The 26,006-nt window shown below is 40.7% G+C and overlaps 1 protein-coding gene across 7 annotated transcripts in view; it reads left to right on the top strand.

Annotated features, from left to right (window-relative positions):
• Window positions 1–494: 494 nt before the first annotated feature.
• Window positions 495–26,006, top strand: part of Enah (ENAH actin regulator) — a 128,784-nt gene continuing 103,272 nt past the window's right edge. For 2 of the 7 annotated variants that reach the window (XM_057769426.1, XM_057769433.1), the window contains exon 1: window positions 495–903. In XM_057769426.1, the coding sequence (XP_057625409.1) occupies window positions 899–903 (5 nt within the window). In that variant the 5' untranslated portion in view covers window positions 495–898. The remainder of the gene's footprint in view (window positions 904–26,006) is intronic. The other 5 variants (XM_057769427.1, XM_057769428.1, XM_057769429.1 and 2 more) reach the window with 5 other exon arrangements.

Below are 26,006 nucleotides of genomic sequence, written 5' to 3'. Positions count from 1 at the left end.
GTGTTCGGGACTCCCCTACACCCCGCCCCTCACCCGGAGGAGGGGAGGGAGTCGCGCCGCAGCGGGGGCGCGCATGGGGGGGAACACACGACGACGGCGACTGCGGGATGCCAGCCCGCGCGCCCGAGTCCCCTCCGCGATCGCGCCCGGCTAGTCACGCCCCCCCCGCGGTCCGCTCCTCACCTGGGCCTCCGGGCGGCGGGAGGGCCACGGACAGTGAGCGGGGGTCAAGGGCAGAGCGGGCGCCGAAACCCCCCCCCCCCGACCGCAGGGGGCGCGGAGCCGGGTGGGCGGCAATAAAGGGCCGCCGCCGCCTCAGCCGCTTCCCTCGGCCGCCGCCCGGCAGGCCCCTCGCGCGCTGCCCCTCGCCCCGGGAGGGAGGGGGAGGGGAGCGGGCGACGCGGGAGCGGCGGGGGCGGCGGGAGGAGGGCGGCGCCTGCGTGCTCCTCCGCCGCCCCGCCCCCGGCGCCCCGCGGCGAGCCCGGCTCTCCTCCCGCGGCTGCAGCAGCTGCCGGTTCCTCACGGCCTCGGCGGCGGCGGCGCACTCGGAGCGGCCTGTGGCGCGGACGGACGGGCGGGCGGACGGACGGACGGGCGCGCGGCCCCGGCGGCTCCCGTCTGAGGCGAAGGTTGAGGCTCGACGGGGAGGAGGCGGCGGCCGCCGGGGACCAGACTCGGCGCCTCGGCCCCTGCGCCCCCCTCCTCAGCCCGTGGTCGCTCGCGCTTGGCGGGCCGGCCGGCCGGCGCCTCGCCTCTGCGCGCGGAGATGGTGTAGCCCGGTCGCCCGAGCCGGAGCCGCCTCTGCTCGCGCGTCCCCGCGGCGTCCGCCTCCCCGCCTGAAGAGAGACCCTCCGCTCGGCGTCTCCCGCGCCGGGGAAGCCTCGGCGCCGCCGGCACCATGAGGTGAGGGGCGCGCGGGCCGCCAGCCATTGTGCCGCGGCGCCGCGACCGCTCTGCGCGGACCCGCCTGCCCCCGGCCCGCGGCGCCGGCTCTCCCGGCTCTTCCCTGCTCCCTTTTGTCCCTTTAGGGTTTCTCCTCCCGCCCCCCCTCCCGTCCCCCGCTACCCAAGCTCTCAGATTTGGGGGAGGGGGGTCCTTCGTGTTCCCTCAGATGCTCTTCTTTCACCCAGGATTCCCCTTCCTCAGTTTAATTCGCCTGCTCCCTCCTCCCTCCCCCAGCCTCAGCTAGCGAAACCCAGGAGATGGGGAGGGGCTCGAGATCCGTAGCGTGCTTGTTGCCGAGGAACAGGTATTTTCCGTATAGATGTAAAAATTCCCAGCACTTTTAGGACAAAGCTCTAGTGTTTAATTAAAAAAAATGGGGGGTGGGGGAGGAAAGTTTGAGAGGTCTGAAATCTCTGCGGGGAATGAAGTGCCTCTGGTAGGGGTAAGCAGAGGAGCGGGGAAAGGTGAAATTTCCCGATGGTGGGGGAAGGGAGGGAATTTACTAGGTTTGCACTGGCGGGGGACCGCGAAAGGCTGGGACAAGTTGTTTGAGGGTTGTAAGCCCAGGCGGGGGAGGGTTTTGTTTGGAAAGCCCTTCTCTCCCGTTCTGTAGCAGGCTGTGTTGCATTGCAGCAGTAAGCGGCTTTTCCCTTCCTCTGTAATCAATACAACAGTTTCTCCTTTCAGCCCCAAAGGAAAGAATTGGCTGGACCGTCTTGAAATGCTTTTTTTCTTTTTGATTGATACGGTGAAACATATGGTGTGTTATTTCTCGTTTTTTTTTGTTTCTCCGATTGTGTAGGAGAATAAACCATGATGTGGTGTGTCATTCATTGGAGGGAACCCCCCCTCCCCCCAAGCCTTTCCTAAGCTTGTTTTGTGTCCATAACCTCCTGGTTCTGGATTGGTGCAAGACTTGGTGAGATCTGGGCCTTCGTAGACCGGAGGCTGATCCATTTTGCGTTATCATCCTTAAAGGCCTTCCTTTTAGGTTCAACAATTGTGGACGAAGTAAACTACTCGACGTCTTTCTCCGGAGATAGTCTCTCAGTTCATTTGGATTTGAAGCTCCTTTGTGTTAAAGATTAATGGCCAGCCCTTGCCAAGACCTTTACAATGTAATGCCATGAGAATTGAATGATACAATTACGAATTCCTTCTTTTTGGCATGAAAATGTTATGTCATTGGGATTTTTTCCCCTTATTTTTAAGTAGGTTCCGCTTTAAACTTTAGTTTTTATATTCCTCCCACTCCCCACCCCAAATCAGGGTTGAACACAGTCCCGGGTCACTTTGAAGTGTTTTTTGTGTTGTGTTCTCTTAAGGTTACTGTGAATTTTCCCCAACTCCGAGTGTCATATCTTTATTTATGTTAGTCTTAGATTTTTGCTTAATGCTAACTGACCTCTTTCTTTTCCTTAGTGATTTCACACAAGCTATTTCAAATGTTTAAAAAGTAATTATGGCATACAAACCAGAAACCAAGATTGATCTTTGTAAAATGCAAGATGAGAGACTTCAGCTATATTTTTGTACATTTTTCTTAAGCTTAGTAGCCTTGAAAATTCAGGAGCTGTTAACAAAATCCATGATGCTCTGTCATGTAATAGTACATACTGTCGATTTCTACTTTAGTGACTTAATGCTGTGGAGGTCTCGTAGAACACGTTAGTACACTGCTTTTTCACACTTGGAATAATTTTCTTAGCATTAAAAATAAAGATTTTAAGCTATCTGAAAGATTTTGAACAAAATACATTGAAGTTTTTGGTAAAACTTAAATACCGTACATTGTCTGTTTGGGTAAATTATGTCTGGACTTACAAGTTCTAGTTTCCAGTAAAATGTAACTTGTTTTTTAAGCTGTTTTCTTACTATACTTCTTAGTAGTAATAGAGATGGAGAGATCACACTGCAGTATTTCCAGTAGCATAGGCATAAACATCCTCCCAGGTCTAAGACGTTTGAGCAGTCTACAGTAATTCTTTGTAGGCTGATTTTGAATAATTTAAGAGCAGAAAAGAGGATCAGCTAGTTTTTCACTTTGAAGGGCTTTGTTCAGTAGGTGGTATGTTCAGCTTGGGCAGAAGCAGTTAGCTACTTAGGTAGCTGTGAGGGTAGGATGGCTTGCTTGGTATGAGGTAATCTCCAGTGCTGGGAGCAGTTGTTGGGATACTTTGGTGCTTAAGAAAGGACTTCTGCTAGTATTTGGTTAATCACAGATGCTGTCAGGACTAAATGTTAACCTTCTAATGGGTTCTTTTTTTAAAGTTATGTGAAAGATAGTTTTGATATTTCAAGGACCATCCAGAAATAGGAATATCGAGTAGGAATTTCTATTTAAGTTGGTCAGAATTTGGAAGAAATAAGTGTCTTACAGTATTGAGTATTTGTGGTAAGATCTCTCAGATGATTTAATTTTAGGAACAGCATGTTATTGTCACATAGTGTAATCTTATACAGAAGGGAACTAAATGCTTAACATTCCTGAAAGTCATAAGACATGCTCCACATTTAAATGCTGTGTATAGAGTTATGAAATTTTGATTAGAGGTGGACAGCAAAAAACATGGTTTAGTATTTACACAGGACCATGGAAGAGTTGATGAGAAAAAAGCCACAGACCCAAAATACCAGGCTGGCATTTGTAGTAGCCTGTTGAGTTTTTTGGTTCCGTTCTTTCAGTTGTGTGATGCTTCAGAAGCGTATTCCTTGTGATCCAAAAGTGTGTGTTTGAGATTGCAATTTTAAACACTAGCTGATCACTTAAAAATTTACCTTACCTTTTTTAACAGAAGAGTCTGTTAGACTTAAAATACTTAGTTCATTATGATCTGATCTCTCGGGAGAGCTTAGAAAATTTTGGATTGATATTTTTAAGTCATATTGTATGGCCCAGGCTACTATAACACTAGATACTCTGACTTTCTCATGTAAAAAAGACATAATGGGGTTGTGAGGATTGACCAAAGCTATTTACTGCTTACTGAATGGCCTTGAGCTAAGCATGTAATTTCTCTGTCTCTGTCTCTCTCTGTCTGTCTCTCTCTCTCTCACACACACACAATATGGACAAATCAGTGGTAAATATCAGTATGTATATATGTATGTAACTGTATATAGTTTGTTTGATTTTTGTAACAGGGTCTTAGGTATTGTGCGTTGTCCTCAGATGCAAATCTATAACTGAGGATGACTTTAATTCTGATTTTTTTTTCCTACCTGTAACACCAGAATGCTGGTGACATGCACAGCTTCATGCTGTACTGGGGATTCTACACAGGGCTTGCTGCATAGTAGACAAGCATTCTGCTAACTGAATGCATCTGTGCCCCCCAGTATGTAGAGAGGTAATTTTTGACTGAGTTGTGAGGATCAAATAATAAAAGCTTTGTGAGCTTTTTTTGTTTTGAGATTAAAAACTTATTTATTTTAGACTAATTGCACAAAACTTTCGGGTAGTTTGCTTTACCATTGACCTTATTTAAGGATGCCAAATAGGTTACATTTTGCTAATGTAGTTCAGTAGGTAGTGACTAATAGGCAGATAAGGGCATTGATATATTTCTGGGATTGATGAGGAAGAATGCCATATATTCATTAGTAATATTTGCTTGAGATATAGGTTCAGAGAGTGGTCGGTTACAGGAATACTACTAATCAAACTGCTTTATGCCCAGCCATATTGATTAAGTGAGGAAACTTTTTTCAGCTTTCTTCCTGTGTTTATGTTTGGTCTTTGAAACTTTTTATGGTTTTGCTGCTTTAAGTTATAGTAATGATAAATTTAATACATACTTGAGAGAAGTGCAATCAAGGGACAGAAAATTCAGGTTATCTGAACTGTCTTGCCAATGAGCATATTGGTGAAAAGATAATCCTATTATTTCACAGGATTTTAGTGCCGAGTATATATCCGTCAGAGGATGAAAATAGTCGTCTCTCCTCCCATGGGCTCCATTTGTGCTTGCGGCTGTTGAATATGTGACTCTTCCACAGATACTTATTTTAGAAGTAGGAGCCTCATCTTCAGTGTTTTTGAATATCAATATTATAGGTATTAAGTGAATAAGCCTTGCATATGAGTGTGGATAAGTAGATAAAATTTATTAAACTTTATATTGTATTCAGGGTTTTGGGTATCTTATTAATCCATTTGGAATAAGCTAAATAATTAGTCAGGCACCATTTGGCCATTAAAGAGGAAATTACATTAATTATTTTAATATTTTACCCTACATACAACTTTAAGAGATTATTGTATAACTTTATTGGGAGAGTAAGGAGTATCAGTTTTATGTAGTTGTGAGCTAGTAAAAAGATACTCAAACCCTTGTTTCCTTTTTCCTCCCTCTACACCCTCTTTGAAATTAATGGGTAGAATTGAGGGGATGTAAAACTCCTTCTAAGAAGTGATCTGAGTTGAGTAACCACAGGAGATGTCTCTCCAAATATAGGTTTGAGAATTTTGCTTTACGGAAAAACACAAAGAGCCAAGAGTCTTCTTCCTTGTGATGCCTTCTGAGAAGTAGTCCCTAAATTGCCCTCCCTTTGGTTCTGAAGGATTTGATACTCTTTTCCCAAGTCATACCACTTGCCCAGTGTTCTCCATTTTCATATTTGTGTTACCAGTAAAATAAGTGGCATATACTGCCTATATCCAAATGGATTTGACATTGTCTGGTATTCTTTTAGAATCTTAGGTACTAACAGTAATAGTCACAGTTTTGGAGTGCCTTGTAACATTCTAGAACTGTACTGAGTACGACTCTGGTAGGATGTGGTGTGGTATTTGCAGATAGAAAAAGTACTAATAAAATTACTTAAACAAAAACCAGTACCACCAGCATCACTGCTACAAGATGGATGTAGAACTGGTTTCTTACTTATTACCAAAGCTCACAAGTAGCCAAAGCCTCAGATTCAGGTTTGTTTACCCCCAGAGCTCGTTGGACTGTATTTCCTTGACTTTATTGTAAAATACTAAATTAACAGATAGAAGAATGTTCTGGTTTTTAGTGTCTGACCAGAGACTGAAACAGATTTGAGCATTAGACATGTATGTATCTCTCTTGGTTTAACTTGTGCCTGCAGAATTGCTCCCCCCCCCCCCACAAGTGCTTGAGATTTCAGTTTTATTTTCTCAAAGCTGGAGAGTGGAATCTTAGTGGAGTTAGGAGGGATGGCTAGAGTTTTTCCCAGAGACATTAGTTTCATTGGCTTGAGCTCACTTAACTGTACCTGCCTCCTAAAAGCCCTATCCCTGAATGTAGTTACATTTCTGGCTTAGGACTTCAACAATTGAGAGGACACAATTCAGTCTGTATAGCAGAACATACTTGCGTGTTGGTGGGGGTGAGAGGGAGAGGGTAATTTGTGTAAGGTTTGTACTAATCATGGATAGGCCTTTATTTTAAAAAAAAATTTATTTGCCAGGCGGTGGTGGCGCATGCCTTTAATCCCAGCACTCGGGAGGCAGAGGCAGGCGGATCTCTGGGAGTTCGAGGCCAGCCTGGACTACAAGAGCTAGTTTCAGGACAGGCTCCAAAGCTACGGAGAAACCCTGTCTCGAAAAAAAAAATTTATTTATTTGGTATACAATATTCTGTCTATGTGTATGTCTGCAGGCCAGAAGAGGGCACCAGACCTCATTACAGAAAGTTGTGAGCCATTATGTGGTTGCTGGGAACTGAACTCAATACCTTTGGAAGAGCAGGCAATGCTCTTAACCACTGAGCCATCTCTCCAGCCCTAGGCCTTTTTTTTTTTTTTAATGTAACAGAAATAATTTATTAAAGTATGTTTGGGAGGCCGGGCGGTGGTGGCGCACGCCTTTAATCCCAGCACTTGGGAGGCAGAGGCAGGCGGATCTCTGTGAGTTCGAGACCAGCCTGGTCTACAAGAGCTAGTTCCAGGACAGGCTCCAAAGCCACAGAGAAACCCTGTCTCGAGAAACAAAACAAACAAAAAAAAAAAACAAAAAAAAAGTATGTTTGGGAGAACTAATATACCTAAGTCACCTACGATTTTTAGAAATGTACTTATATTGGGAAGTTTCTGTGTTAGAATTTTAACATACAGCTTGTCTAAAGAGTCCTGATGTGAAACAATGTATGTGTATCTAAGTGGTAAGTAAATGATACGGTGTAAAAAATGATGTGGTTTATAAAGAGTCCAGCTTCAGAGTCATCTCTGGGTTAGCTGTCTAGTTTTGACATTTACTAACTGATTTTTAAGTAGTTTGTGAACTGTTTATTTAGATTAGAATTTATTCTGTAAAATTGAAGTAATTTCTGCTTCACAGAGTTGGGAAAATTAAATAAGGCTCTGGCATAACACTTGGCACACAAATAAATCCTCTATTTCTAGGGAAGTCTTAACATCTTATAAGTTTATGTTAAGAATTTGAAGAATGACCCGGTGGTGGTGGCACATACCTTTAATCCCAGTACTCTGGAGGCAGAGGCAGGCAGATCTCTGAGAGTTTGAGGCCAGCCTAGTCTATAGGTCGAGTTCCAGGACATCTTGGGCTACAAAGAGGAATCTTGTCTTTGAAAACAAACAAAAATGAAATATTGATACATTGCACCATGTTGGTGAAATAAGTTAAGAGAAGGAAGCAAGTTCCAAAAGGATGCCTAGCTCGACTATTAGTGTATTGGAGGTTGCCAGGAGTGAGGGATGAATGGGAAGTTTGGTATATGTTATGCCTTCTTTTTGACACAGTGAACGTGTTGAATTGAATATATATTGTGTATATATTAAAAGGTGAATTTTTTTAAAGTTACAAAAAGGTTAATTTTACTGTGTCTGAGTTATAGCTCAGCTTCTACTTCTAGACCTTAGGATATTATTTATTTATTTTTTTTACTGGAATAGACAATACCAAAAGAGAATTGCATCTGTTTCTTACATTTGTACCTAATACTTTTATTACTTTGAGTTAATATTGACATCTTCATGTTTTATTAATGAAGAGAGACTGAAAACATAACACTGGGCTGTCTTTTCTGGGGAGCCGGCTATTCAAGTGCTTAGATTGAAATCTTGTCAATAGGTGCCTTTGAGAAGCCTGGGCAAGTTATAGAGTCTTAAAGTACTGCTAAATAAACAGTAGTTAGTTTCCTTGTTATAAGTAAAAGTGACAGGCTGGAGAGATGGCTTAGAAGGTCTAAAACTGCCTTCCACGCGGCCTGATGGAGCCTGGGACCCTCATGGTGGAAGGAAAGAACAACCTCTGCCAGTTGTGCTCCAATCTCTGTACCTGTGGCACACACACCACCCCAAAAATATATTTTAAAAAATTTAAGTTCTAAGAACAATAGTAAATAAAAGTCACCAATAAAATGTCTTGAAGCACAGCTGTAGGCTCTTTAGAAAACTGTTTAGTCTGAGTGGTGTTTTCCTTGAGTCTGGTTTTGTCCTTGGGGAATAAGATAGCTGTGGTGACATCTTTAAATGGACTGAGTACTTTTCCAGTGGAGAAGACCTGCTGGAATACCTGTTCTTGGTAATGATGATGCTGTGAATTCAAAATGACTGTCCTTTACTGTTCCTTAGAGGGTCTTCATTTTCTGTCCTTTTTGGTGTCTGTCATTGTCAGTTTGATAGGGGAAAGGCTTTAGAAAAAGAACTCAAGAACGTAAGTCAAATGAGTAGTCTTTAGGTCCATCTAAGGGGAGTCCAGATTGTTGGATTTAAGGTTCAGTGAAGGCGTGGGTCTTCTTGTTAAGGTTTCATAGTTAACCTGTGTTGGTGAGATGTTTGTATTGTTTCTCAATCCTGAGATGCCACCCCCCCACACATAGTTTTACCTTATGTTAGGTTGTTATAAGCAAAGTGACTATTTAACTTGTTTTTTTGTTGTTGTTGTTGTTTTGTTTTTGAAGATAGGGTTTCTCTGTGTATCCCTGGTTTTCTTGAAACTTACTCTATTGATGAGGCTAGTCTCAAACTTAGAGATCTGCTTGTCTCTGCCTCCTGAATGCTGGGATTAAAAAAAAGTACATGCCGCCAAACACACTTTCAATTTTTTAATGCTTTGAGTTTCTGCATCTTAATGTTCGTTTAGGATAGTTCTTTATAATCCACTTGATAATTGTATTACTTCGAGAGAGTGAAGAAATTACTGTTCATATTAATGGTAATTTTTCTGAATTGCTTTTTTCCTTCCATTAATGTATTTTGCACATACTTTTGAAGTATAAAGATGCTAAACACTCAGATGGAAACTCAACTAAATAGGATTGTGTATTTATGTATGATGTACTTGTTGTGTCTGTGCACCTGTGTAATTCACATGTGGACGTCAGAAATTTTGTGTCTTTCTCCAAGGTATATATTTATTTATTTAGAGACTGAACCAGGAGATTATCTGTTTGGCTAGACTGACTGGCTGACTGGCTAATAAGCTTCAGGAATACACTTGACTCTGTTTTCCCAGCAATGCAGTTAGTTGACTTTTTTTTTAAAAATATTTATTTATTTATTTATTATGCATATAATATTCTGTCTGTGTGTATGCCTGCAGGCCAGAAGAGGGCACCAGACCTCATTACAGATGGTTGTGAACCACCATGTGGTTGCTGGGAATTGAACTCAGGACCTTTGGAAGAGCAGGCAATGCTCTTAGCCACTGAGCCATCTCTCCAGCCCCAGTTAGTTGACTTTTAAGAGGGCTCTGGGATCCAAATTCAGGTTTTTATACTTGCATAGCAGTCATTCCCCCCCCCCCCCCCCCCGCCCCTTCCTTGTTTTTTGAGACAGGGCTTCTCTGTGTAGCCTGGCTGTCCTAGAACTCTCTCTGTAAACCATGCTGGTCTTGAACTCTCAGAGATCTGACTGGCTCTGCTTTTGAAGTGCTGGGATTAAAGACGTCCACCACCTCCAGCTGTCCTGGAGCCTTTTGTAAACCAGGCTGTCTTTGAACAAACAGATCCTCCTGCCTCTCTCCCGAGTGCTGGGATTAAAGCCCTTCGTCACCACACCCGGCAGCTAGGCTTTTTGTAACACTCCATATGCAGTGTTTGTGTGTATAATAAGTAAGGACTGCACTACTTAAAAATGGAAAGGTGGAGAGGTGTCCCAGCAAGTAAAAGGTGCTTCCTGTCAATTCCTGGAACCCATGTAGTAGAAGGAGAGAACTAACCACCACAAGTTGCCCTCTGACCTCTACATATGTGCATGGAATACACACGCATGCACACACTAGTCCTTTGCATTTAACTGTTGTCGTTAAATACAGATCTTTATAAGTTTAAAGTGACTACCTAGTATTTTTTTGCCTTGGGTAGATGGATCAGTCTACTTAATTTAATCACTTAGATACGGCTTTTAGATTTGTTGTATTATTTTTTCTGAGCCCATCCTCACCCTCTTTAGCTCTGGGAATCAAACATAGCCCTGTGCTCTTGCATTTTGTACTTGCTAGGCAACTGAACTAAATTCCCTGTTGTTAAATGAGATAGCACCTGCCTTCAGTTCCAGCCCTTAGGAGATGGGACAGGAGATTGAGCCCAGCCTGGGTTGCATGAGATTCTGTCTCCAGAAATAAAAGCACTGCTGTGAACATCCTTGTAAGCATATCTGTGTTTATATATGACTCTATTTCAGGATAAAGTTCTAGAAGAAAGGTCAAGAAACAGTATTTACTTTTCTTTTATTTTTTGAGTTTGGGTCTCATGTAGTTCAGGCTAGGCTGGACCTCTGAATCCTTCTGTCTCTGAAGTTCTGGGATTACAGACATGCACCTCCATGGTCAGACTTCTTTATCTTTTACTGTATCCAGTTGATATCTCCTCATGCCCACCTCCGTTTATTTGTGTCAATCTTACACTATGAAAATCTGGTTAATTGTTAGCTCATTTGAACAATTACTGTTTCCTCATTTCCACTCAACTCTTGATTCTCCATTTATCAATCAGAATGATCTTAAAGTAGAAACTAGATATTGTGATTCCCCTCCTAAAGCCTTCAGTGGCGTTTTAGAATAAAACTATAAATTAATAAGCAAAATTATGAAGGTCATTTCTAATTTGACTTTGGTCCTAGTCCCCAGGGCAGGCCTCTACAATGAGCATTTGAGAGAATACTAAATGAAACAATTACCAGACATAGAAGTTACCTTAGAATAAAACTATAAATTAATAAGCAAAATTATGAAGGTCATTTCTAATTTGACTTTGGTCCTAGTCCCCAGGGCAGGCCTCTACAGAAGAAAAACAAAATGCCAACTTCACAGTACCTTTTAAATGGAGAGAGAAGATAAGATGTTCTTTAGTTTTCAGATTTTGACTTGCTTTTCTGTTTTCTGTTTTCAAATTAACTTTAGAATAATTTTGTCAAAACTAATAAAAGTGAAATAACCCTTTGACCCACCCTCAAACTGTTGTGGTTTTAATTATAATTACATGAAACGGATAGATTAATGTGGTTGGAGAACTTATTGATCCTTTATAATTCCATCCGCCCTCTATTTATTTATTTTGGTTTTTGAGACCGGGTTTCTCTGTAGCTTTTTCGGGGCCTGGCCTGGGCTCTTGTAGACCAGGCTTGTCTCAAACTCACAGAGATCCACCTGCCTCTACCTCCCGAGTACTGGGATTAAAGGCGTGCACCACCACTGCCCGGCCTTTTTTATGTTTTTAATTTTTAGAGACAGTCTCATAACAGCCAAGGCTGATGAAGCTCAAGTTGGTCTCGAAGTTGTTGGGATCTTTCTCCCTTGACCTCCAGGGTGCTAAGACTACCAGCATGTGTCTTGTTTAAGTTTATATAATTTTTGTATTACTATTTTAAAGCATATATATTTTATTTAGAAAAATTTTTCTTTGTTAATTAATTCCAGTGTTAGCATTTATATTCTTTTTTTAGAGTTAAAAAAGTAATACTATCAAAATGTTACAGAGTACTTACCATTTGAAAAATTAACATGTGAATTCAATTGATACTGCTTGAGCAGCTAAAAGCTAGGGACTGTCATTCCACTTCTGTGGGCAAGGAAATAGAGGCAGAGACAGCTCAGTTTTTTTCTTAACCAGTTCACAGGGGAACTATTTGTGTTTCTCTGCCTAGAGCCTTGGTTTTTACTAGTAAACCCTTGGGTTTCTTTGTAATTAACTTTAACTGGTATTTGATGTTTGGTGAACAATTTTATCTTGCTATTTCATGTATAAGGGGTCTCTTAATTTCTTCAAATAATTGGTATAAGAACAAGACCATGTAGAATGAATTAGCCTAGAACATTTCATAGATAACAGTGCATAGCAGAGATGTGGAGGAATGGCTTTATTTGGATTTAATCTTGAAAAATGAACCACAAGTATGAAAACTTTGATATTATGGTTGCAACTATGTTATATTGTTAGAATGCAAGAATAATGAATCAAATGTTGGCTGTTTTAATATTTTTGCATATTTTCTGACAAAATTGCAAAGTATTAACAACCCAAAGTTTTCATGCTGTAGTGAGCTTTTCTAATATGATAAAACCCATTTTTGCTAAAATACTTAAGACTTAATTAGTTTATCTAAGGAGTTTGTTTTGTTTTTTTGATTACTTTCTTTTCACCTCCTAATAATCAGGTCTCTGTTAGTTGTCACGTAAGGAAGTGCTAATTAAACATTCAGAGAACATTTTGGGCCATACCCAGGAGGCTAAGACAGGAGGATCTGAAGTTCAAGGCCTGGGTTCCATAGTGGGTTCAAAAGAAAACAGAAACCCTAACAAGCCAATAGAAAAGAGAAAGAAAAAAAAATTTATCTCATATTGGAAGTCCAGAGGTAGAGTACACTAACAACACAATGGAGTACTCCCTGTCTTCTGAGGGCCCAAACCTCTTTTGTCATTTGTGATGTCCACCTACATGTCACCATGTTAGCATGTAGGTCATAGTATCTCGATGCCTCAAATTAAGTTGAGTAAGTCTTTCAGGCAGTAGAACTGTTTTTTCTTCATTCCTACTTAAACCTCTTAAGGCAATATTTCTCAACCTGAGGGTCATGACCCCCCTTGTGTGGGGGGGCACATATAGATATTTACATTATGAATCACAGCTGCAGTGAAATTACAGTTATGAAGTAGCAGCGAAATAATTTTATGATTGGGGGACACCACAACATGAGGAACTGTATTAAAAGGTCACAGCACTAGGAAGACTGAGAACCTTAAGTTAATAAAAACTGCTAAACTGACAAGTGAACGTACAGCTTAGTGAGTATACCCACGTGCCTATAACGCTGTCAGCTCTGTTGGGGTATGCCTCCTCTCAGTCACTATCCTTGGTTTCATTATTGCCAGGGGTGTTGCATTGATTAGAAATAGTTTCCAGGGACCTACAGGATTGTGTCTTTGAAAGGTTTGTACTTTTACTCTGTAGATGGTTTACATTGTGTGGCTTGGAGTGAAAATAGCCGATGGAGAGATTGACTAGGCAGAGGTGAGTCCAAATGGTGGCGCCTCTTCAGAGGCGATGCTGCCTTGGAAGGTATATTTAAAGGGGCCGAGTTTGTTTTTATGAATGGTTCGTTCTTTAGTGGGTATTTCAGGATTCTTCTTGTTTCTGGCAAATTCTGGGAGTCTACTGAAGCTCCTGGTTGAGACCCTTTTGTGGGTCTTGTCCTCTCACATTTTCATAGATACAGTGTTCCTAATTCATTGGTTGTGTTGGTCTATTATTTTTATCAAATCTGTCAACTCAGCCTCATCCTTTGCAACCCTCTGTGTCTTCTGTTGCACTTTATAATTAAAGACTAATTTTTCTTTATCATGACCTAAGTCCTACTCTGTGATTCCAAGGTTAATAGAGTAGCCCAATAAGATAAATCCCCAAAATGACTTAGAAAGATATGCTTGGGAATTACCCATTCCCTTGTACTTGTCTTAGTGAGGGGGTGACATATTCATCTGTTTTTCAAGAGGTGTAAAGAAAAATTCTTGCTACCATGAGGGTTGGGACTGTTACATATTTGTGGTTGATTTCCTTTTAAATAGTACCATTTACACATGATATTTAAATTTCTTGTATTTATATCATTGTTATAATAGATTGTCAATGTTGCTTTGTTTCCATTTAAAATTTTTGAGTTTTGGAGCTGAGGACTGAGCCCAGTACCTTGCTTAGCTTGTCCTTGGCATTTTTAATTGTCGAATCGTAGTTATATTACATTTTTAGAGTGCAGTAGAATGTTTGATACATATGGTGTGGAATGATTAAATAAAGCCAGTTAGCTATCATCTTGCTTGGTGTATTTCCGTGATGGTATATTTGAAGTTGATTGTTTTGAAGTGTACGATATTATTGACTAGAATCAACCTACTGTGTGCTAGATCTCATGTCGCTGTTACTTTGTATTGCCTCAGTAAAGTGCATTTTCTGCTTTAAGGGATTTGCCTCTGAATGCCATCTTTTAACTTTATGTATTCCAAATATGGAAATTTTCCATCTTGGGGGACAGGTATTCAAGTTTATTAACAGAATTGTGTCTGTAAAGGACAGAAGATGGCTCAGAAGGTAAAGGTGGTTGCTGCCAACGCTGATGACCTGGGTTCAGCCCCTAGAACATGTGTGGTAAAAGAAAAGAACTACAGGTTATCCTCTGACCTTCCTACATGAGAGTGTTCTGGTGGGCACTCACACAGACCTTTTGTCTATCCCAAATCTCAATTTCTTTTCTTCATAAATTAGGATTAATAATTAATTGCCATATTTTTGAGACTTACCATGCCGTTTAGAAGATTGTGTATTTAGAATTTTTGTGTGTGTATGTGAGGCGGGGGGATAAATCTGAATTGTATAAGGCAGAACAGTAGGCTGGGAACACTTAAGAGTTGGTGTTGAATGCTGCGGTGTTGCTCAGTAATAAAATATATGTCTCACATGTGCAAAACCCAGGTTCAACTCCAAACACCAGAGGGTGTTAGGAAAAGGAATAGGTTGATTTTGAATCTTGAGTCTGAAATTTGTGAATAGGCCTAGTATGTTAAAAAAAAGTCAGGCCGGGCGGTGGTGGCGCACGCCTTTAATCCCAGCACTTGGGAGGCAGAGGCAGGTGGATCTCTGTGAGTTCGAGACCAGCCTGGTCTACAAGAGGACGGGCTTCAAAACCACAGTGAAACCCTGTCTTGAAAAAAACAAAACAAAACAAAAAAAAAACCAAACAAACAAAAAAAAAAGAGAGGGAGCATCATTTTTTGCCGGGCGATGGTGGCGCACGCCTTTAATCCCAGCACTTGGGAGAGGCAGGCGGATCTCTGTGAGTTCGAGACCAGCCTGGTCTACAGAGCTAGTTCCAGGACAGGCTCCAAAGCCACAGAGAAACCCTGTCTCGAAAAACCAAAAAAAAAAAAAAAAAAAAAGTCAGATAAGGATTCTTTGCATTTTCTGGCTTCTGGTCGTTGCTCAGATTCCTTGACTTGTAGATAAACACCTTACTTTCTGCTTCTCTGGTCATATAATTATCTTTTCCTATGTGTCTCTCTCTTAACATGATACTCCTATTTGTTTGAGGCAGGGTCTCATTATATGTATGTAGCCCAAGTACTTTAGCTTCTCAAGTACTAGTGTTACAAGTGTGTGCCACCTTGCCCAGTGATACATTTTCCTTTTATAAGAATTCCAACCATCTAGGATTAAGGGCCTAACATTGTGGCCCTTCTATATTGACCCTGTTTATGAATAAGGTCTTGTTCTGAGATACTTCATAAGTCATAGCCTGAGTTCCCATTTGAATGGATGTCACAACTTTGATCTCGTGCATCTCTCTCTCTCTGGTTAGACAAGTAGTCTCATGACAGATATAAAAGGAAATTTGTGTATATGTCTTAAACAATACCTGCAGAGAGTCAGTGCTAATTAATGCAGAGATGGAGGATCTGAGATGATACAAAAAAGCAGTTTTGTTTCTATATACCAGCGATGAACCATTTAAAAAAAGAGAAATTAAAAAGAGCAGTTTTCATTTGCAATGGTATCTAAAGGAATAAAATACCAAGAAGTAAATTTAATCAAGGAGTTAAAATTTGTATCGTAAGGCTGAGAATTTTCTGGAAGAAATAAAAAAAATCTAAGTAAATGAAGACATAGTGTTAAGAGAACATTGATATCCCAAATGATATACATCTGGACCCTGTAGTCCTATCAAAATCCTAATGACGGTATTTGAAATCCAAATTTGATAGTGGAATTTTAAGGGACCCAAAATAACCTTAAAAAGAAGAATTGGGAGATCTGTATGTCCAGTTAAATATCTTACTAAAATGGACTGGCGAGATGACTCAGCTGGTCAAGACACTTGCTCCCAAGACTGATGACCTAGGACCCACTTGGTCTAATATCCACACATGCATACTGTACACACACACACACACACACACACACACTCGTTTTAAAAAAAATCTTACTAAAATACTACAGTGATCAAAATATTCCAGTAATGGCATAAAGATAGACCAGTGAATAGAAGAGAGTTCAGAAACAAACACTCAGGTATACAGGTCAGTCTATTTTCAACAAGAGTGCAAAGCCTGCTGGGTGTGTTGACTTAGATCTGTAAATCTAGCACTGGGGAGGATGAAGCAGGGGGTTTGCTGCTATAAAGAGAACAGCGTGAGCGACAGAATGAGACCATCTTACTTTATCCCCCCCCCCCCCCAAAAAAAACAACCAAATGAACAAACAACCCAAAGAAGGCAAGAAGAGTGATAAGATTATGCAGTGGGGAAATACTATCTTCTTTTTAATGACTGATATCCTAAGAAGTTATTCCCTGGTTTTTTAATTGTGATTTTTAGTGCCTTTCCCACAGTTTTACTCTGCATGCACACACGTACAAGCATGATCCTTGACAGTGTCTCAGCTACATGAGACCTGAAAATAGAAGCAAACAAAAATTGACATAAGCCTATTAGTACGTGAGTTATCTGAAGAAAAAAAAAACCATGCTTTTGAATTTTAGTATTAATGAAATGTAAAAGATAAAGCTCTTTGAAAGAATTGTTAGCACAAACATTTAGACTTCTTTTAAAATGAAACTATTTTAAGGTAGGGCCTGGGTGTGTATCTCCAGCTGCACTCTTAACAGGCTGCTTAACCAAACTAGCCTTGAATTTGTGCTTCTGCTTCAGTCTCCTGTAGCATGAATTCTAATTAAAAACCCACAGTCAGATATTAGGGGGTGAAAACCGAAAGATCAGAGAAACAGAGCAGCTGAATGCCTCGAGCTCTCGTCTCCTGAGCCCTTGTCTCCTGCCTTATATTCCTCTCTCCACCCAGCCATATCCCTTCCTGTTTCTAACTCTCTAGTGCTGGGATTAAAGGTGTGTGCCACCACTGCCTGCCTCTATGGCTAACTAGTGGTTTGGCTCTGCATTTTGACTTCAGGCAAGTTTTATTTGTTAGATCACAAATAAAATATCACCATAGCCTACCAACTGTTAAGACTACAGTCATGCGCAACCACTCTTCGAAAGATAGCACCTTTTTTGGGGTGTGTGTGTGTATGTGTGTTCGAATGCATGTGTGGAGGCTAGAGATTAATGTCAGGGATCTTCCTTGATCACTTTCCACCATATATATTGAGACAGTCTCTCAATGGAACCAAGAACTTACTGATTTGACTTACCGACTAGCCAGCCAGTTTGCTCCACAAATTCCATATCTTCCTCCCAAGCTTTTGGTGGTTACCATGCCATCCAGCATGTGTTTGCGCGCGTGCGTGCGTGCGTGTATGTGTGTGTGTGTGTGTGTGTGCGCGTGCGCGCGCGTGCGTGCTTAGGATCTCAATTTAAGTTCCTAAACTTACTCAGCAAGCACTTTTAACTACTGAGCCATCCCCTCCAGCTCCAGAAAGTAATTCTTTTATTCTACAAATCTGCTATGAAATTTCTTATCTGAAGGCCTGGAAGTTGAATATTGAACACATGCCTGTTATAGGATGCGCTATTGATCATAGAGTGGAATATTACTGAGCCTCACTGATGGGCAAGAGTCTTTTGTTTTGTGTTAATATCATTGGTTAAATAAAGAGACTGCCTTGGCCCTTTAATAGGACAAAAAAATTAGGTAGGCGGAGTAAACAGAACAGAATGCTGGGAGAAAAAAGCTGAGTCAGGCAGTTGCCATGATTCTCCCACTCCAGACAGACGCAGGTTAAGATCTTTTCTGGTAAGCAAGCTCATGGTGCTACACAGAATATTAGAAATGGGTTAGATCAATATGTAAGAGCTAGCCAATAAGAGGTTAAAACTAATGGGCCAAGCAGTGTTTAAAAGAATACAATTTGTGTGTTGTTATTTCGGGGCATAAGCTAGCCGGGCAGCAGGGAAGCCGCCCGCCGCTCTTCATACTACACTTCACTTTTGGGATAATATTTGCCTACCTAGGTGTAAACCAAGTGAGTTAAACGATTGTATATGACAAGGTTTACTATTCCTCACTTAGGTGAAGTAAACAGTTGATAAGTAACTGCTATTGATGGGCATTGAAAGGCAGGCAACCTCTCAGGTGTTCTTACTGTTCTTTTACAGTATGGAACCTGAGGCTTAGAAAGGTTAGGAGACTTGGCTGAAGTCATATCATTGGCAAATGACAGCTGAGCTTCAAATCAAAGTCCTCTCTGTTAAACATCTGGCCTCTTACTAAATTTTATCTTTCAGTGCTGTTTACTTCTCAGATTTTATTTTTCATCCTTAATATTCTGCCCAGTGCTGTCTGAAGGCAAGGTAGAGCTTGTGAAGTGGTAGGAAAGATGGCAGATGGGACAAGGCTGTATACAGTTTTCAGGGATGGGTGGTAAAGAAAAGCGAATGTGCCATGTACTTTCTATAAATTATTTTTAATTTCTTAGGCCATTACCTAGCGTAGGATGCGCTTGTGTTGAAGTACATAGTTCGTGGTAGAACCTTGTTTGAAACCCAGCTTTGTCTTACTTCCAAGCTTACATATTTTTCTTGAAGTCTACTTTAAAATGACTTGAAGAACTTTTCTGCTAGATTAATAACTTGAAATTCGGAGTATTGGGGTTAACAAAATTATTATTATTTTTTAATATTTATTATGTATACAAAATTCTGTCTGTGTGTATGCCTACAGGCCAGAAGAGGGCACCAGACCCCATTACAAATGGTTGTGAGCCACCATGTGGTTGCTGGGAATTGAACTCAGAACCTTTGGAAGAGCAGGCAGTGTTTTTAACCTCTGAGCCATCTCTCCAGCCCCCTTAACAGAATTATTTTAGAGACTCTTTGAGAGTGTGTGCTAAGCTATATCTATATTCTGTATAACAGATATAACAGCCTTCATTTATAATGCATGTCAAGTATATTTTTGAATGTTTTTGTGATGTGTAGATCTATTTAAAAGCTACTAAATTCAGAGTACTAAATTTTCTCAGCCAACAGATTATTATAAATGGATTAACCATTCTATGAATTTATTTATTTATTTATTTATTTATTTATTTATTTATTTATTTTTGGATTTTTCGAGACAGGGTTTCTCCGTAGCTTTTGGTTCCTGTCCTGGAACTAGCTTTTCTAGACCAGGCTGGCCTCGAACTCACAGAGATCTGCCTGCCTCTGCCTCCCAAGTGCTGGGATTAAAGGCGTGCGCCACCACCGCCTGGCTCCATTCTATGAATTTGAACAGCTTCTCATTGTTTAAAGTATTGGAAAAGATTTTAAACTTTTTGTTCTGTGTTAAATGTGCCACATCATGCTGGGCGGTGGTGGCGAACACCTTTAATCCCAGCACTCGGGAGGCAGAAGCAGGTGGATCTCTGTGAGTTCGAGGCCAGCCTGGTCTACAGAGCTAGTTCCAGGACAGACTCCAAACCTACAGAGAAACCTTGTCTTGAAAAATTTAAAAAAAAAAAGAAAAAAAAAAGCCACATCAGGACACTTAACATTCTCAAAATAAATAGAGAAACCACAAAACAGTGAAGATATTTAAAGATAAAGAGGAATGACTGTGGTTTTTAATTTTGTTCCTTAGGTGAAATAGAATTTTATCTGAAAAATTTTTGTGAAGTGATGCCAGTTTATCTATATGCACAATCCTAAGAAATAGTTCAGTTCCAAGATTTAAAATTTTATAGTTCTTTACAGTAAATTACAATTTTTAAATCAGCTGAAAACATCTGTTGCTATTAAATTATGAATCAGTAGGTGTCTGTGCACACACAAGCACTGTTAACCTGTTACTTTAAAAACTAAATGGGCCTAGAGCGATGGCTTAGCAGTTAGAGTGCTTGTTGCTCTTGGAGAGGAAAGCCAGATAACCCAGTACTCACAAGGCGTTTGACAACCATCTGCGACTCCACTTCCAGAGAATCTGAATCCCTTTTTGGCCTCAGTGGGCACTGGACCACACTCGGTACATGGGTGGATATTTACGTGTGTGTGTGTGTGTGTGTGTGTGTGTGTTTGTATGCAAACAAAAATACCCATGTATACAAAATAAAAAAAAAACAGAACTACCTTACAAATGATGCTTTCAAAGTGTAGTCCCAAAATGAGCCTTTGTGGGTTTTTTGGCTAAATAAGAGAAACAATAAGAACAGAGAGAAACATTGAGAGTGAAAGTATAAGAATACTTTGAAATTCTAAGTAATTTAGAATTTGGATTTACCATTTTGTAGTTTTAGAAATATAAATGATATAAAATTTTTTTCATAGTTTCTTACCTTGCTGGAGTTAATTGTGGCTTGGCAAATGGAGAAAGGGAGTCTTGTACTGTTTTCAGATTGCAGAATCTTGTTGCTATGCAACAAACATTGTCAGTCAGCATTGGGTATAGTAATTTGGTATTCTCTGGCCCTTTTCACCACATGCTCATTTTGTAAGTGGTTTGGCGCTATTTTTTAAGTTTTTATTTTAAAATGGACATTTAAAGATTTTTGTTGCTATTCATAATTGGTTGTATTTAAGGTTCATGGAATTTTTCTGCATGTAGAAGCCACTAAAATGTTTGTGATGGGAGAGTTTATAGATCTGTTTCCAAGATGTTTCAGGTTAGAACAGTGTATTTTGGTTTTGTTGCTGAAAAGATAGTACCAACTTCTAGAGTGTATTTTTGCTTGAGAATTCAAGTTAAATGTTTTGAACATCAGAATTTTATCATAGTACAACATGTTGTGAAAAGTAAAAAAAGTATTTTAAAATGCTTTTATTGCAAATGATTTTAAAACAGGAATCTTGAACTTTTATACAGTCTCATAGAATATAATGATTATTTTCTAGCAGGGAAATTGAAATCCAATGACATGGGTGATGGATAATAGTGTTTTTTATGTTGTGGTAAAATATATACATGATATCATTAAACAACTTTTTTTGTTGTTTTTTTGTTTTTTCGAAACAGGATTTTCTCATGCGACTCTGGCTGTCCTAGAACTCATTCAGTAGACCAGGCTGGCCTTAAACTCACAGACACTGGCCTGCCTCAGCCCCCAAGTGCTGGGATTAAAGGCGTGCGCCACCGCCCACTCTCATTAAACCACTTTTTACATGTATAGTTCTTTGGCATTAGATGCGTTTACTTGGTGCTTCCATCCATCACCTTATGGTTTCCAGAACTGGCATTTCACTCAGGCTATCTTCTAAATCCTCTAGATAAATTAACTCAAACAATATTAATATTTAAAACATTGCATATGTGGTATAATATAAAGTTCGTCCTCTACGGTATATACTTCTGTTCCAGATCAAAAGACCGAGCCATAGTGTAAAATAGCGTTATCAATTAGTAGAGCCAGGCTTTCAACACCAGCAGTCTGGCTCTTGATTGTGCTCAACCACTGTGTTATGTTGCCCTCTTTTGGAATTACTTTATGCTGTATTTGGCAAGAGCAATGGTATATATTTTTAATTGCTTTCTGTTGCATTTTCAAGTAAAGTTAATATTTACTACACTTTGCTGTTTATTTTGGTTGTAAATCACTGAAATATTTCAATAATTTTTTCTAAATATTTTTGCATATTTTAAGCCAGGCTCTTATAATCTAGAGCAACCTAAAACACTGTAGCCCTGACTGACCTTGACCTCACAATCTTCCTGTCTCAGCCTTACAGCTGGTTGTCAGTGCCATCTACTTAGTCTAGTATCTTCTACATTCCCGTTTCTCTGATTCATGGGTGATCGAGAGAATAGAGCATTAGACATGGGTAAAGGAAAGAAATATTACTAAGGCAGTGCTTAAAAGATGAAGTGGACTTTCGTGGGCTGTTCTTTCTTTCCTTCTGCTCTATATTGTGTGGGCACTATATTTCTATTTCCACTCTCCTTCCTTCCCCCTTGAGACAAGGTCTCTTTGTGTAGCAAGCAGAGTCTGCCCTTGAATTTGCAGTCCTTATGCAGCAGCCTTTTGACTGCTAGGATAACAGGCATGAGCCACCAGGCCCTGCTTCTGTCTCTATATTTTAAGGAATTTACCTTCCCTTGTTGATTCCCACCCTGCTTTCAGCTGGTAGGTGTTTGTACTTTAAAACCCAGAATCTTTTTTTTTTAATTTTTATTCTTTTTTAATTAAAATTTCCACCTGCTCCCCGTTTCCCATTTCCCTCCCCTCCTCCCAAATATTGCCCCCTCCCCCCACTCCCCTCCCCCTATCCCCATTCCTCTTCTCCTCCCCCCACCCCATTCCCCCTCCTTCTCGATACTGAAGAGCAGTCCAAATTCTCTGCCCTGCGGGAAGACGAAGGTCTTCTATCTATGTCCAGGAAGGTGAGCGTCTAAACAGGCTAAGCTCCCACAAAGCCAATTCATGTATTAGGATCGAAACCTAGTGCCATTGTCCTTGGCTTCTCATCAGCCTTCATTGTCCGCCATGCTCAGAGAGTCCAGTTTCAACCCCTGCTTATTCAGTCCCAGACCAGCTGGCCTTGGTGGGCTCCCAATAAATCAGTTCCACTGTCACAGTGGGTGGGTGCATCCCTCGTGGTCCTGATTTCCTTGCTCATGTTCTCCCTCCTTCTGCTCCTCATTTGGACCTTAAGAGCTCAGGCCGTTGCTCCAAATTGAGACTCTGTCTCTACCTCGATCCATCGCCAGATGAAGGTTCTAAGGTGATATGCAAGATATTCATCAGTATAGGATAGGGTCATTTCAGATTCCCTCTCCTTAGTTGACCAAGGTACCAGCTGGGGACATCTCCCTGGACACCTGCGAACCCCTCTAGAGTCAAGTTTCTTGCCAACCCTAAGATGGCTCCCTTAGATAGGATATATACTTCGCTGCTCCCATATCCTCCCTTCCTATATCCCAACCATCCCAATCCCCCGAGCTCCTCCCATCTTCCCCTTCTCATGTTTCTCATCCCATTTCCCCTTTGCCCCATGCCACCTCACCCGCAAGTTCCCAGTTTTTGCCCTGCAATCTTGTCTACTTCCCCTCTCCAGGCGGATGACTATATGATTTTCTTTGGGTTCACTTTCTTATTAAACTTCTCTAGGATCACAAATTATATGCTCAATGTCTTTTATTTGTGGCTAGAAACCGATTATGAGTGAGTACATCCCATGTTCCTCTTTTTGGGTCTGGGATACCTCACTCAGGATAGTGTTTTCTATTTCCATCCATTTGCACGCAAAATTCGAGAAGTCATTGTTTTTTACCGCTGAGTAGTACTCTAATATGTATATATTCCACACTTTCTTCATCCATTCCTCCACTGAAGGGCATCTAGGTTGTTTCCAGGTAAAACCCAGAATCTTAATCTTCTGGATTTATATATCTTCTGTGCTGCTCAACCAGATTTACTCCTTAATATATTTTTAAAAATCTGTCTTTGCAGTTGTACCACGTTTTAAAGACAACCTCCTCTCCCCCAGCAGGGTTTCTCTGTGTAGCCCTGGCTGTCCTAGAATTCACTTTATATACCAGGCTGGCCTTGAACACAGAGGTCTTTTTAAAGACAACGATTACATTGTGATTTATGGTACAGGTAATAATGCTGCATGCATTTTGCTTTGTTCACTTGGTGTGTTTTCTGTATTTTAATGCTTTTAAGAAACTAGGATTTTATTTGATGGATTTTTCACTGTAATTTACCTGTTTCCTTCCAGGTGAATATTTACATAGCTTCAAATGGTTTTGTATAATGAATAATGCTTTTTTGAACCCAAAGGTTTTTTTTCCCTAATTGTAGACTGTGTCCTTAAGATAGAATTCCAGAAATAGTATTAGATCCCTGAAGAAACAGAAGCAGTTTTAAAAGCTCTTGAATCATATTGCCAAAATGCTTTCTGAAAGTGTTGTGTCAGTTTTTATGCCAGCCAGCAAAAACACAAGAGTGTCCACAGCTTCACAACCGGCAAGAGCAGAGAATGTTTTGATGTTGACCTTTAAATTGAAGAATAATTTACTTTGGGTTCTGCTGAGCTTTTATCCTAAATTATACTTAGATCCCAACTATGGTTGTGGTCAGGTTAGTGAGAAAGAAAGCCTAGCTTACCAGTCTCAGCTCATTAAACTGTTCAAGTTTTATTATGATGCAGTCCTTGCTCTATTAAGACATCTCTTGGATGCATGACGTGTGTCTGCTATTGAACCTCAAGCATTTTGATAAGTTGAGTGATGGGGGACAAATCGGTACGGTTTCACAAGACATTTACCTTGAAAACTGGATAGCTCTGACTTTCCCTCCAGATATGTAGCAGCATCTGAAATTGATTCAGTTGCTCCCTTAAATATGCATAGACCATTTCCATCATGAATGGAAAGTCTTCAATGTGTGTGATCTCATTGCTGTGATGAAATACCTCAGATTAGGTAATTAACAGGAACTTGTCACAGTTATAGAGGCTAGGAAGTCTAAGATCAAGGAACTAGCAGATTCGTGGTCTGGTAAGAACTTCGGGGTCTTACTGTGGTGAAAGGCAATGCATCCATATAGCTTGTTCCCTCTACCTCTAGATCTTTTGAGGAACATTCATCCTCTTGATGAGAATGAAACTTCATAGTCTAATCATTTCCCAAAGGTCCGACCTTACACCAGCACTTTGGCAATATGGTAATATAGGACTTTCGGAGGATGCGTTCTGCCTCATTGGAACTGGAGTGTGACGTAAGATTTGTTGCCAGGCGGTGGTAGAGGATGCCTTTAATCCCAGCACTTGGGAGGCAGAAGCAGGTGAATCTCTGAGTTTGAGACCAGTCTGGTCTATAGAGTGAGTTCTAAGACAGCCAAGAATACTCATAGAAACCTTGCCTGGAAAAATAAACAAAATCTTTTTTTAAATTTTTTTCTTTGTTGACACCAACCAAAAGAGTTATTTTTGTGTATGATTATGTTTCAGCAGTTCCAGGACCTCAGGGATGAAAACAGCAGACAGTGTTGATTGAGCAGGAGTAGCTTATAATTTTGTCTGGGCTTGTTTTGGTGACCTCCTGTCTCAGCCTCCCAAGTGCCAGGGTTCTAAGTGTGCACCGCCGTGCTCAATTTCCCTGTAGTCTTTATTTTTCCTCCACAGTCCCAACTTTTGTAAACTGAGCGCCAACAGTGTTTCTGTAGTCTCTGAGAGACTGATGAAGCTTGCTCAACCCATTGTCCCTTCTTTTTAGGTGGGAGGGAATGCTGGCAACCAAGGAAGATAGTAGCAAAGTTATATGAAGTATACAGGAATACAGGAATCATGTCTTAACAGGTGGTGCTGGTTGGTGTTTTTGTTTTGTTAACTTAATGGAAGCTAGTTACCTGGAAAGAACCTCAGTTGAGAAAACGATTCTAGTTCCGGGATGGGCACCAAAGCTACAGAGAAACCCTGTCTTGAAAAACCAAAAAAAAAAAAAAAAAAAAAAAAAAAACAACGATTCTATTAAATTGCCTTTTCTTGATTAATGATTGATGTGGTTGACCCACCCTCAGGAGTAAGGTGGGGTGGGCCACTTCTGGGCAGGTGGTCCCAGGTTGTGTAAAAGTAGAACTGAGCAAGGCAGTCATCGGCACTCCTTGGCCTCTGCTTCAGTTCCTGCCTCCAAGTTCCTGCTTTGAGTTTGTGCCTTGAAGTTCCTCAGTGATAGAATGTCCTAAGAGTTGTAATTGCAAGCTAAAAGAAACCCTTTTCT

This window comes from Chionomys nivalis, chromosome 5, assembly GCF_950005125.1.
Source record: "Chionomys nivalis chromosome 5, mChiNiv1.1, whole genome shotgun sequence".
Classification (NCBI taxonomy): domain Eukaryota; kingdom Metazoa; phylum Chordata; class Mammalia; order Rodentia; family Cricetidae; genus Chionomys; species Chionomys nivalis.
The sequence above is the reverse complement of the archived record's forward strand: the minus strand, read 5'-3'. Positions and strand labels throughout refer to the sequence as shown.